At 41.8% G+C, this 14449-nt stretch overlaps 1 protein-coding gene across 2 annotated transcripts; it reads left to right on the top strand.

The window, feature by feature from the left end:
- Positions 1–2097: 2097 nt before the first annotated feature.
- On the top strand, positions 2098–13827 carry creb1b (cAMP responsive element binding protein 1b). Of its 2 annotated transcripts, XM_029250632.1 has the most exons (9): positions 2098–2673; positions 8658–8737; positions 8871–8983; positions 9899–10045; positions 10364–10464; positions 11233–11372; positions 12564–12746; positions 13021–13174; positions 13517–13827. In XM_029250632.1, the coding sequence occupies exons 3-9, from the start codon at positions 8879–8881 to the stop codon at positions 13659–13661; spliced, it is 975 nt and encodes a 324-aa protein (XP_029106465.1). In that variant the 5' UTR covers positions 2098–2673; positions 8658–8737; positions 8871–8878; the 3' UTR covers positions 13662–13827. The 2 variants fall into 2 exon arrangements, with proteins under 2 accessions (XP_029106465.1, XP_018587866.1); XM_018732350.2 differs by lacking the exon at positions 2098–2673 and having other exon boundaries at positions 7995–8737.
- Positions 13828–14449: the final 622 nt, after the last annotated feature.

Below are 14449 nucleotides of genomic sequence, written 5' to 3'. Positions count from 1 at the left end.
AACACATTGCATTTTCTATGAGATGTGCATCGTTTTGGAGAAAAGTGTCTCCTAAATGAATACATGTAAGCATGAGCACAAGCTATTGTGGACCTGACACCAGTATATTCAAAAGGGTACTTGAAGAGTACATGCAAATATTTACTCAATCTTCTGGTCAACATGTCAAACCTTAAATCAAAAAGGCTACAGCAGTAGGTGACCACAGAAGCTACATCTGGGTGAGAACAAAGTTGCGGTGGATATGCAGTCACAAACATTTGTCAGCTGAAGAAAACAAAAAGAGCACCTGGTCTGTTTAATCCCGGTTACTATTTTGATGTGCTGATGGCAAGATCAGAAATTGAAGTAAAAACTTGACCTCACAGACCCATCACACCTGGTGTCACTTGTACGGACTGGTGGTATAATAGTTTGAAGAAGGTTTCCCCAGCACTCGTTCAGTTTTTTTGGCACCACCTGGTATCGTATACACCCACACACACGCACAAACAAACTGGGGACTCAACTTACAAACACAACAGGGACCAGACAAGTGTTTTACAGCTTGATTGCTTTATTGGAACTCCAAAGTTGCTTTTACCTAGAATTCATAATCACTAAAAGCTGAATAATTCAGACTACCCTCCATTACAAACACCTATACAGTTCATCCTCAACTTATGAACTTTCAAGAAGCAAACATCTCGCTGATACTATCTTTTTTAAAAAGTATTCAGTTTTTTTTTTTCCTATTATAAAAAGAAGGCTGGCATAGCAGTTCACATCACATACCACAGTGTCACTTGATGGCCCGACAGGTCGTGATTGCAAACAGTAAGCGCTGCCTTGACTGGAAGGTTCCAGGCTGATAGAGGCGTTACCTTATTTCCTGTTACCAGTCCCCAACACTGAAAGGTTTACTAAAGTGTCAGATTTAGTCTCTGAGGCCTTTATGTGCTGTAAAGTAATTTACAAAGGAGTAAAAAGGTCATCTCGCTGAACATCACTTGATAAGTTTTTGAAAAAGAGTGGAGAAGTGGTAAAAGAAGCAGACAGAAGGTGAACAAACTGTACATGATCCTTTACCTTCTACATTTTCTGTCTGAACCAGCCAATGAACTGTCACCTGTCCTTCCTCCTCCTCATAATACTGTATATCTGACTCTAAGTTTATATGAAGTTTTTGTGTCCTCTGCAAGGTAAATAGCATACAACTTTTTTTAATTTCTTACAATTATACTTTTATTTCTTTTTATTATACACACACACACACACACACACACACACACACACACACACACACACACACACATTTTCAGAACCGCTTGTCCCATACAGGGTCGCGGGGAACCGGAGCCTACCCGGTAACACAGGGCGTAAGGCCGGAGGGGGAAGGGGACACACCCAGGACAGGACACCAGTCCGTCGCAAGGCACCCCAAGCGGGACTCGAACCCCAGACCCACCGGAGAGCAGGACTGTGGCCCAATCCACTGCGCCACCGCACCCCCCTCTTTATTATACATGTATTGGGTATTAATGAATTTCCTGTGATGTGTCAAAAGAAGGAATCAAGGTGTCAGAGGTGATAACCAACACAATGATGTAGCTCTAGGCAGGGTTCTTCATCAGGCCTTTTTATTTATAAATATGTTGCACATAGTCCCACCGGGGACTAAAAGCACTCAGACACACATATATGAGATGTTCGCCCTCACCAGAGCGGTGGGCAATTCCGACTCACACAAATTCTGACACAATCAAGTTCTGTAAGGATTTCTGGAACAGAACCTTTATGCAAGTTGGAAACACCGAGTCAGAGTACTTTGAAATACATCATGTTATTACATAATTATGTGAACAAAACATTACAGGACAGGATACATTGGGTAGGAGGTAGACATGTGTTTTATTCATCCCTACAGGAAAATTAACAACATTAATTACTTGACAAATTAAAATGTTTCAAGTAACGTGAACCATACGGAAAATGTAAGATCACATAACGGCCCCATCAGTTTTTTTTTTTTTTTTTTTTTTTTTAAACGTTGTTAAGAATATGAAGTGAAAATGTTTACATCATGTAGAGAACCAAGATCTAGACATGGATGAAAGAAAGAAAGAAAAAGATTCATCACAAATGTAAGATGCCAACAGAGGTTATAGCGGCTCTGGGGTTTTACTTCATTTATAAATGAGGGGACAATTTCTGCGTCACTAAATAAACTTTATACAATACGTTATCAGGCGAGTGAAAATAATGACTCTTTCCCACTATTATACTGTATTATCAACAGCAGGTGATACGTGCGAAGAGAAATGGGGGGAAATGTTTTCACAGCGCTAAGACTAACTGAGTAATGTTTCTTTGAGTGGATACAGTAGCAGGAGCGACCAAGACCTCTTTCTGGGGAACTTTCTGTCACCGTCTGAACGGTGTCTGGAGCCGCAGCGAGAGGAGCGGCTCGGACCGGATCGGATCGGCTCGGCTAGACTCGGATCGGCTCGACTCCCCGCGCCCCCGTTCGGCACTTTCCGGCGCTGCCGCTCAGCGGACGCTCGTCTCCCTCGTTCTGCGCGTTGTTGTTCTCGGTGACGCGACGGAGGTGTAGCCTGACGCGATCTCTTACGTGTCGGCCTGAATAAAAGTGGAGCTCCGAGGGCTTGGGAGTGACGGAGAGAGTGTGAATCGGTAAGAGAAGACAAGTGTCCGGGGGAGGGTGGCGGGGCGCGTCGCGCTGTTTATCGGCGCTGCAGCGATCTGCCCGCAAAGAGACAAAGAGATCATGGCGGCGCGCTTGTTGCAGGCGGGCGGGCGGACGGACGAACGAACGGACGGACGGACGGACGGACGGACGGGCGGGCGAGCGGGCGGGCGGGTGGAGAGTGACGGGCGACGAGTGGCGAGCCTGGCTGGCTGGCGGCGGACGCGGCGCGCTCGCCTCGTGCTCGTCGTCCGAAAAGTGGAGCTTCGGCGCGGTCGCTGCGGCGGAACGCAGTGCAGTCCTCCAAAAATAAACCGCGCCTTCGGTCCCCCGTCGTTCAGTCGCTCGCACGGCGCAGGCAGCTCTTCGCAACGGAGATTCTGCCGCGCTGGGATCGCGAAAACGCGGCTGTGGGCGTCTCGGTGAACCCGAGCCGATGGATGTTGGTGTAGTAGCGAAAGCCGGAGCCCGGTGGCCAGTGACAGTGTGCGTGTGTCACTCACTGGGTGTGGGCAGTGCGCGTTTCCCGCTGCGGTGCCGCTGGTGTTCAGTGTGTCACTGGAGAGCGACGTGTTTTTCCGGTCGTGCGCGTGAGCGGCCCCTGCGAGCGAGAGCCCGTCTCTCCGGTCGGAATGCAACGCCAGGTCGCGCCCTTAGTGTGACATTTGCGGTAAAAAAAGGACGAGGACGTTGTTGCGCAGCTCGAGACACGCGAACTTCCTGCTAATCCGTCCACTAAATTACAGTGTGAGGGTTCACGTGCGTCACGGCGACGGGCGACAGTCTCTCTCTCACACACACACACACACACACGCGTGTTTGTCATACGTGTTGCGCTGTGACAAGTAGCGACGCTTATGCTCGTGCGTTTAGCCGACGCTTCAGTTCGAGCTCATTGACAGTGTGGCCAGCAGGGGGCGTAGTGTTTAGAGCCTTCCTTACTAAGTACATGGAATTGCAGTTGATGATATTGAGTGAATATTTTTACACTCTGGTGTGACTTTCATTTCCTGAGAGAAACCGCCCACCTCGCAGTGCTCGCACCTGTCAGCACAGACTGCCATGCATAGGGAACATGTAGGAGACACCTATGGAGAGCCTGGGAACACACACACACACACACACACACACACACACATATTAAAGCCTCTCCCACATTGCGAGGCGTGTTTATGGCACCTTTAGTGTCAGAGTGGAGGCTGGGAGAAAGGCCAAAGGCATTCTGGGTGTCACTGTACCATTGCTGTTGGCAGTTTACCCAGATCTAAACAGGAAAAACAAAAGAGTCGCACCCCCCCCCACCCGCAACAGCCCCCGGACAGTGGCCGACAATTCGTTTTGCGACCCTCTCGACGGGGCATGGGTGTCACTTACCGCCATACACAGTGGCACCAAGCAGTAAAGGGGAAGTTACCTGGGTGACATGAGGACTGCCTTATGGAAACTGGACTGTACATATTCCACCTGAGCTCTTCCTTATGAAACATGCAGATGTCTGTGCTGCAGTTTTGTCTGAGTTTTCGCTGAAAAGAAAATTGGTGTCCTTGCCAGATTTGTAAGAATAATCAATATATGTTCTGTACCTTTTTGTCGTGATAGATTTCTTAAGAAGGGGAAAAAAGTCACAGGTTGACAGATTCACAGATTTACATATAAAAAATGACTTGACACACTGCAGAAGAAATGATCACAACAGCATATTTTATCATATTTATGACAGTATTTAGTGCACAGCGCACACTCCTCTGCATGTGGTGATCAAGCAATATGGACCGTGTTTAAAGTGGTGTGTCCAGAAGTGGATTCGAAACAGACTCAATATACACACAATAAAATAAAGATCTTGTTTAGCCAAATAAAAATGTATTTTATGTTAATATATAAAATATATTTAATAAATTTATATTTTGTATTTATATTTAAGTATACAAAAATCTTTAATAACATACTTAGGCCGTGATGTTTTGTTTATAGCACCAAACAACAGGACATGTTAAACCGGAAGCACTGAGGGACATAATCCTATTATGGTTAAAATGAACACACCGCACCTATTCTCCGTATAACAGGGTTAGTTTTTTCTACAAAATCACCCTGTTGGCCTCCTTCCCATTGTGAAGGGGTTCAATTGTCATTATTCCTTATGAAATGAATGGCAAGTTCCTAGACAAAAAAAAATTAAAAATTAACCTGAAATCCATTAAAATAAAAAGGGAAAAGATGTTTTTGTGTGTGAAAATGACACTAACATACTTTGTATTTTTTTAAATGTTTTGTGATAAAAAAGAAAAATCTACCTCGTCTTGTACTGTTATATTTTCAATCATTCAGTAACCATTTCTTGGATCCAGGGTCATGGTGTCTGGATTTTTACGTTTTTAAAACATGAACATCAGTTGAAGAAACTACTATGGAGCTTTGGTGAATTAAATGTATTCTTATATAGCACTTTATTCTAAAGATAGACTCAGAATTGGGTACAGAAAAAACAGGAAAAACCATCACGTGTAACATATATTTGCAAGAAATATCATTAAAGTAAAATTAAGGTTAAAAGGACAAATAAATACATCAACAAAAACAAGTACAAGTAAACTGTAGACTTTATAATCCTGAGGTGGTCAGCTAGCAACAGAAGAGAGGAAAACAAAAACTCTGTATTGGCAGCACACTGGCAAAAACAAGAAATTAACAAAAGTGAGTGAGAATGGAGCCACTTGAGCAGTGCCTGACACTCCAACCTGATATTCAAATAGACAAAGTAAAATGTGAGTAATAATGTCTTATATATAGGTGAAAGTTTGTGAACCCATTGGAATTCTCTGTATTTCTTGTGAATGGCTGGATCGTTATAAAAAATAGGCTATTATTTAACAAACAACATTTAAGATCCCCAATAGCTTTATTGAACAAATTGTTGAAACTCTCAAGGTCACTGGTGGAAAAAGTGTCTGAACCTGAATAAACATGACATCTTGAAAAGAGGGTAATTGGGGTCATGTATTCTAGTCAATTCAGACGTAGGTTGGACCTGACCTGCTGTATAAAAACCACACAATTTTGGTTACCTGTTCTTCCCAACAGAATTCTGAAAAAGTGCAATATGGCCCAATTAAAAGAGATTTCAGATGACCTCAGAATACTTGCTGAAGCTTAAAGGACTGGAAAAGGTTTACACAAGGATTATTAAAAACTTGGCCCATCAGTCCACAGGCAAATGGAAGAAATTCAGTACCGTTGTTAATCTACCTAGGAGTGGGCGTCCGAAAAAGATCAGTGCAAGAGCATGCCATACTACCCTCAAACAAGTGACAGAGAACCCTTGGTTAACAACTTCTACAGACAACTCTTGCATTTGATAATGTCAGTCTTCTTGAGTCTACCATAAGAACAAGAAGAGTGTTGTTCATGGGAGGTTATCACACAGGAAACCACTGCTTTCCAGAAAACACTGCTGCCTAACACAAGTTTGCTAAGGACCTCCTGGATGTTCTACACCACCACTGGAATAGTGTTCTATGGATAGAATAGAGAAAAAAAATTACATTTTTGTGGCATGTACACAGCATTATATTTTGAGAAAATAGGACACCATACCAACACAAACTTCCCCCCAGCTGTGAAGCATGGTGGAAGGAGTATAATGTCGTGGGGCTGCGTTGTTGCCTCAGTGCCTGCAGTCATTGAGAGATCAATAAATTCCAAATTGTATCAGTAAATTATACAGTAGAATGTCAGGGCATATGTCTCTCTGATATAAAATAGAAAATGCACTAGGCAATGCAATCTGACAATGATCCAAAGTCCAAAAGTGAATCAACAACAAAGAAAAAAAATCCATGTTTTCAAATGACAAAATCAAGAGTCTTGACCTCAATCCCATTGAAATGCTATGGCTTCATCTTGAGGAAGATGTTCAAGCCAGGTGTTCCAAAAAATACATGAAATAAGGAAATGAAACAGTATAGAGGAAGTGGACAAAATACATCCTAACTGCTTCATGGGTCTGATCAGGACCTACAGAAAGCATTTGGTTGAGGTTATTCCTAATAGTTCCACTAGTACTAAATATGGTTTTTATTTGTTCCATCAATGACCTTGATTGTTTAAACCATTTGCTCAAAAATGTGTGTTTGTTAAATAAGACTGTCTTTGTTCTTTATTATGACTATGAAGAAGATAAGATCGCATTTTACGGACCATTCATGCAGGGTCATTCATCCAGGGGTTCACAAACTTTTTTCATAACTTCTTGTGTGTTATTGTGTTTTTGGACAGGTCGTGTTTTAAATTGCAAGGTTCTCATTTAGAAGAAGTATTTCACCAGCAAATGTTCACTTTTCCTACTTTTGAGTTAAAACTTTTTTGATACTAAGAGGTTCCTTTAAAAAATTATTAAAAGCCAAAGGTGTGGCGCACTGTGCGCTTTTCTGTTTTTTAAAGTTCTCAGTTTTACTAATTTTGAGCTGAGTTACGGGACACTTAGAGCAGCTGTCCAGCCTGAGTGGAGTGTTTGTGAACTAAAAATGGAATTGCAAACACTAAAGAGAAGAAACACACAGCAGGGTGTGTATGGTGTGGCTTCGAACTTTTCTGTTTTTATTGAGCCATCTTTACACTCTCTTCCTGACAACCTGAAGCTGATCAGAAACTGGGTGCCCAAGTGCTCACTTCACTTATAAAAAACTACTGGTTAAAATAATGCAATGTGGACAGCTGTCTTTGTTATGTTAATATTTTTATAAACAATTTTTACAGTGTGCAAGGTATCCTGAAAGGTGCACTGGGACTGAACTGCTCCTTTTAAAAACCTGCCACTGGGTGAAATAACACAATTTAACTGGCATTCTTATATCAAGGCTTTTTCTGTCCTTTAACTGCTCTGTTAAAATGTCACAAAGTCCTCTTGCACTGAATTGTAAAAAAAAAAAAAGGAAGTGTTTTTATAGGCTGGGACCCTGTTACATGAGGGTTGAAGGTACAGTGCTTCTTGAAAATATGTGAACCCCTTAGTTTTACAATGAAATTATTTAATGACAAGCAGTCTCTCTTATCTGACATAATAGATGTATAATTACCAATAATTTATTTATTAATAAGATTTTGATTTTAGAAGTTTATTTTAATATTGACACAAATAAATAAAATATGTTTATTAAGGCCTGTTGCGTGGTGGGTCTGGGGTTCAAGTCCTGCTTGGGGTGCCTTGCACCCTGTGTTGTCGGATTAGGCTCCGGTTTGCTGCGACCCTGCTCAGAACAAGTGGTTGTAGACATTGTGTGTGTGTGTGTGTGTGTGTTTGTATTTATTAAAATATTTAAAATTTACTTTATATTTTAATATTTTATACAAGAGTAACGACCACCCCTGCGGGGTTCTCATACTGTCAAGCAGCACTGTATGTCGAGTCACAGTGACTTTCACGTTAGGGAAAGGACACATATTTTCAAATAGTATTATAGTTAATTTTTTGTTATGCAAGGGAAAAGTGAACTTGCACGTGTTTGTAGCACAACATGACTGAATTTATTTGGGCGGGGGAGAGCAATTTTCCAGTGCTCTTTAAACACTAAAAGGTGTTGCACTGTGAAAAAAATTGTAGTTGTTCTATAAAGAAAAAGCACCTATTGTGGTGTGCTTTATGGTTTTTGTTGAACACACTTTGACTGCTTACGTTTTACCCCCCTTGTTAAATCTCCCGCACCCTTTGTACTGTGGTGAATGCTTGAAAATCTTGTAGAAGCAAAATCTATTTTTTACAGAGTCAAAGCAATCCAAGCGTTTTGTGCACTGTCCCAGAAATGTAAAGTCAACACGCATTTAACCAAACATGTACACATAATATATTTAGGTCTAAGGAAAAATGGGAATAAAAAATAGAAGCTGGTATGACAAAAAGAAGAATTAATTAGAACGACCAGAAAACCTGCATTCTTGTGACCACAACATGATTGCAAACCTTGTTTTCCAGAAAAGACTGACCACCCCCCTCCCCCCCTCCCCCCCCCCCAAGTCCACTGCGGGAGCCTTCGTTCAGAGCCTTAGAACAAGGTGGGTACTTTACCCTGTTTCATTAAAAAGAAAGTAAGTATATACTAAGCTGAGTAGGCCTATATGTTGCGGTGAAGTAAGAGAAGTAAAAGAGATAACTAAATAAATGAATATGTTTACTGTGGGCCCCCAGCTGACTAAATGACCATGGAATCGGGTGCAGACGCTCAGCAGGGCGCTGACGCTGCTGTGTCGGAGACAGAGAGCCAGCAGATTGCCCAGGCTCAGATCGCCACCCTCACACAGGTAACATCATTACACTCACACCTCTTGCTCTTCGGATGTGTCAAGCTTTTACCTGCAACGTTTCTGTATCCCGTAGAAATCGGTCCGTTGAGCCCTGGTGAGGACTGTGGTATAGGCAAAGCGTACTGCCCTTCCGCCATCCGCAGTGCGTCTGAATCACCTGAACGGGTGACACTCGGCCACGAACGCGGCCTCCTTTCTGTTTCACTGGTCTTATAACAACTTACTGACACAACTGTGTGTAAATTTAATCGCAGTTTTTTTTTTTCGTTTTGTTTAACGAAAACCTTTACAATGAATGATTGGTGCCATATTTTGTTCCAGCGCTCCCCTTGGTATAAATTTCAGTTTGTTTCTGTGGTTATCAGTGAAGTTGCCCAATTCCCGTGAAAATGTGCTAATGAATCTTTAGCAGAAGTTGTCTATGCATGGTTGAAGTAAAGAGTTCTACATCATAGTGGCATAAGACAACAGTTCACTGGGAAGATGGTGGTACATTTTGGTGCTCTTCATGATGAACTGAGGGTGAACGCGGCACCACTACAAAATTCACAAGGTCGTCTGCTGGGAGAGGAATTGCTTATAACAGGTTAATCTTTTAAAACGAGTGAACTGTCTTTTTATTGGCCACCTAACGTCATGTTCAGTTATTTCAGGTGCTCATGATGTAAGAAATAAAGCCTGTCACAGTTTTTCCATATTTCCATGCATAATTGTTTGTGAACAAGTAGTGATGATGAAATTTGCCTAAGGCTGCGGATTTAGTGTGTCGGGTGTATACTGTTGGGGTGTGGTCACCTTTCCCTAGGTGCTTCTCACCCCTCTGCACCCTTTCTGCAGTGGTGTAGGCAGCACTGACTCAGGTCAGTCCACTGCTGGCTGCATGTGGAAAATGAAGCATGTCTCTGTCTGAAGGTGTCCATGGCTGCAGGGCATGTCAACTCCAGTGGTCCCACGGTCACCCTTGTACAGCTGCCCAACGGTCAGACAGTGCAGGTCCATGGGGTCATCCAGGCTGCACAGCCTTCTGTCATTCAGTCTCCGCAGGTGCAGACTGTCCAGGTACGTCAACTGTGTTCCTCAAAATCACATTTTAGCAAGTATTTGATTCCTGCAGTTCACCTTGGACAAAGGTATCACCTAAACAAAAAATAGTATAATAGTGAATGATAACTGTCTTAAACATCGTACTTCAGGGAAAATGGGAAAATACGCCACTAAATATCATCTGTTTTGTGTAATGTGTCGTGGTTTTTGTCTGAATTCATTCTGATAACAGATTAATTGATTATGTATGAATTTTGCGATTCAGTGATTGAACAGTATGGTTATCAATTGGTTTGAATTGTGAGGCAACGCTGCTTAAAATGTGACTTCCAGATCTCCACCATTGCGGAGAGCGAAGACTCGCAGGAGTCGGTGGACAGTGTGACAGACTCCCAGAAACGCAGGGAGATCCTATCGAGGAGACCCTCGTATAGGTGTGGCGGTCCCTCTCCGTTCTTTTTTTTTTTTCTTCTGTGCTGGTTCATATAAAGCAGAAGTGAACTGCTGCGTGCTGCGGGTGTTTGTACTGGAGCAGCGCCGTGTGGTTATTTCAGACGCCGAAAAGCTTGTAGCTTGTTTCATATTTAACGACTGGGGTGTCGGAATCATTTTTTGATGGGCTACGGAAATCAGAAAGTCACGTTCAAAATCATGCTGAACTGATGAATCACAATAATGTTAAACTGGCTTTGTGCCAATTATTTCAGTTTTTGTCCAGGTATTTCTAGTTTACATCAATAATTATCCATTCTTCAGTTCTAATTGTTCACTTAGTTTTTTCATTTTATTCACTCTTTGACTTTTGCTGGCCATAGTTTTAACAACCATATCTAAACTTCCAAAACTAATCTTCAGTTTATTCCAAGGATCAGAATAAACAAAACAGATGCAGTGATTTGTTAAAACAATTGCACATTTAGTAGTTGCTGAGTAAATTAAATTTGAATTAACATAATAAAGTATGAAAACTTCACTGAATGCATTGAGTTCTACATGATTTGGCTCATGTATTTCATTTATTGACAAGCTTAATCACAGCAAATGAGTTTAAGCAGCATAGTGCATTTTCACGATTATCCACCTTCACCACTGTGAATGGCTAAAGAAGTGAAAGCTTTAACTCCATGCAGGCAAGAGTCAATGCACTGTGAAGCTTTGCCATCACCTGTGACTAAACACTGCTGTGATATGCATGTGTACAGGAAGATCCTCAATGACCTGTCATCAGATGCCCCAGGTGTCCCACGGATAGAGGAGGAAAAATCCGAGGAGGAAGCAGCACCTGCCATCACCACTGTTACCGTGCCAACGCCAATTTACCAGACCAGCAGCGGCCAGTACAGTACGTCACTTCACACTGCTTTTATACTTAGACTCAGGTGTGTCATCAGGCATCAGGGCATTTAAATTCGAAGACAGTTTTATTTATTACGTGAGAAAGTTATTTTAAAACAAATATTTCAGGTGAAATTGTGCTACCTCCGTAATTAAGTTTTAGGACATTTTAAATTATTCTGTGTTTAAAAAGACGTTTTATAAGGAGTGTACTATATTGCTATGACAAAGTTATTTGAAAAGGTGACCAACTCTTTCCAAATTCATTACAGTTATGATGCAGGACAAATGTTTCCATTTCAGGTGGAAGAAATTTAAACGCTTGAGTAGCCACATTCCTAAAGCTTCTGATATAAATCATATCAACACAATACATTTGCTTGCTAATGTATCAAATCAAACTCTATTAATGGTCTTTTAAATGGTTAAATGAATACCATCCCAGGACACTTGCATTATGAGACTTTTCCAGACTAAATGCATCTCTCTTTGTGTTGATGTAATGCACTCATTGTATTTTTCTGTGAGATATAAATGGAGTATTTAAAACAAAGCGCATTATCAACGCAATACCTGGTTTCAATAAATCCAGTCCGAACAGGACCGATCATTTTCAGAAAGAACCAAGGACATGGATATAATCTTAAAATCCATATTAAGTAGACTCATGGGACAAAAAGTGTAACATTCCTGTGGATTTTTATCTCAGTTGTCTTTGAATTCCTGGAGTCTGGGATTTGACCCTGTGTAAGCATTTTGTAAACTGCTGTCATAAATATAAACTATATTCCAGCCAAGAAATTTTTTTGGAAAGCCAACAGATCCTGCATTTTTCCCAGATAGCATTGATTGGTATAGTCCCTTAAATCCCATCAGGAATAAGTGGATCATTTTAAGAAGTACAGCTCTGAGCCCATACTCCTAGTATAAATGTTATTAATCACCACATGCAGCTAAACCAGAGAAAGTTTGCACAGCCTTAAAAGACTCCTCATTTAGCTGTTTTCAGCTGAAGGCCAAGAAGATAATAATCTTATTCCTATACTCATAATATCCTTGTTGGGTCAGAAGCAGATGCTTTTTAATATGATCTACATAACCCATATTATGTTTTCCCTTTGCATCAGTCAGCCAGTTCCAGTTGTCCCCTTGTCTTTACCTATGGCATTTCAGACAGTCCCTTTCTTTATCTGTACAGTTGCCATTACCCAGGGGGGAGCAATTCAGCTGGCCAACAATGGCACAGACGGTGTCCAGGGGCTACAGACCCTGACCATGACTAATGCAACGGCCACCCAGCCAGGCACAACCATCCTGCAATATGCACAGACCACCGATGGCCAGCAGATCCTGGTGCCCAGTAACCAGGTGGTGGTGCAAGGTAATGAGACCACGTGATGACATCAGTGTGGCACACAGGGGTCTCCACATCCTCAGGAAGCTGGTTCTTTTCAGAATCACTACGATAGCATCATTTTAGCCATACACATACACCACGATCTGTAGTTGAGTTTGGTAATCTAAATGACAGTCAGTCAAGAGTTTTTTTTTTTTTTTACTGATTTGTGATCTTTTTGAGCATTCGCTGCTGTCATAATACAGACTATTTCTCCATATTGATTTACTGACTGGGTGTTCCACTCTCACTGCTGCAGCTGCCTCTGGAGATGTTCAAGCTTACCAGATCCGCACGGCTCCCACCAGCACCATTGCGCCAGGGGTGGTCATGGCCTCCTCCCCTGCCTTGCCCAGTCAGGGGGGTGCAGAGGAAGCTACTCGCAAGAGGGAGGTCAGACTCATGAAAAACAGGTATACAGATAGGGACACACCTAACCATTTCCTTCTTAAGTAAACGACTATAAATGCACAGCTACCGATATTTCCTCGAAATATCCAAGTAAAAACTTTACAGAGTTTATATAATTAGAAGTTGTTACATATGCTACCACAAGTGAAAGCTTTGATTTGCAAGTATATGTTTATGAACTTCTGGTTTTATGTGTTTCCTTAACATTCTATTACAGTTAGATGACATAAATTGTTATTTGTTAGATACATTGCAGTTGGACTGTAGTGTAAGGGCTCCCTATATGCTCATTATCATACGTACTTGGTGCACTGCTCTGATTGTTGTATGTCCTTCTGCTACAGGGAGGCAGCCCGTGAATGTCGCAGAAAGAAGAAGGAGTATGTTAAGTGTTTGGAGAACCGCGTGGCTGTGTTGGAAAATCAGAACAAAACACTCATTGAGGAACTTAAAGCACTTAAAGACCTGTACTGCCATAAATCTGAATAGGCCAAAAAACCTTCTCTGTTCTCCTTTCTGAAGCTGAGTCTTCTCCCCATCCCCAGCTGGCTTTAAGTGCAGTACAGAGACTGCCCAGAGATAGCCATTTGGGTGTGGACATGCTATTTTCTAGATGTTTTTTAAAGCTATAAACTGCCTGTAACAGAATACCTAAATGGAAAAGAAAAAAAAAAAAAAAAAAAAAACCTTTAAATCTGATCACATCCCTTTTTTCTAGTGGACTGTGAAAAGTAAGAAGCATTTTTTATCTTGAATATCAACCTCTGTTTTGTCACTCACTTTTTGTCTGTTGGAATGACAAGAAGAAATCCAAACTGCGGGTCTCCTTATGTGATAAGAATTTTGGTTCATCGAGAGGAATTCCTGCACGTTCATTGGAACAAACATCTCATCGCTGGGGAATCTAAAGCCTTTGGCCCAAAAAAGCCTAGAACCACAACATCATGTTTCCTTTTCTAATGTTTCCCAATCTCCCATTTCTGCCAGAGCCCCACCACATGATGGAGAGGAATAGGAATATTCACTACATTGAGGAAAAGGTGGCCGCCACCCTACCTTCAACTTATTCTAACCTACAGTTGCTTGGCTTTCTCTTGTTCAGAATTCATTGGCCAGCCTTTGGCATGAACCCTGAGGCTGGTGTGGGATCAGTATCGGTTGTATGAAACACATCTAGGTGTCTGTGCAGCAGTTTTTTAAAACTTGTGTTGATAATACATGTCACAGAGCTCTTCAGCAGTACAACTGAATTTATCCTACAGTAAAATTTTACTCTT

Source organism: Scleropages formosus, chromosome 1 (genome assembly GCF_900964775.1).
Source record: "Scleropages formosus chromosome 1, fSclFor1.1, whole genome shotgun sequence".
NCBI classification, from domain to species: Eukaryota; Metazoa; Chordata; class Actinopteri; order Osteoglossiformes; family Osteoglossidae; genus Scleropages; species Scleropages formosus.
This window is presented reverse-complemented; position numbering and strand designations above follow the sequence as displayed.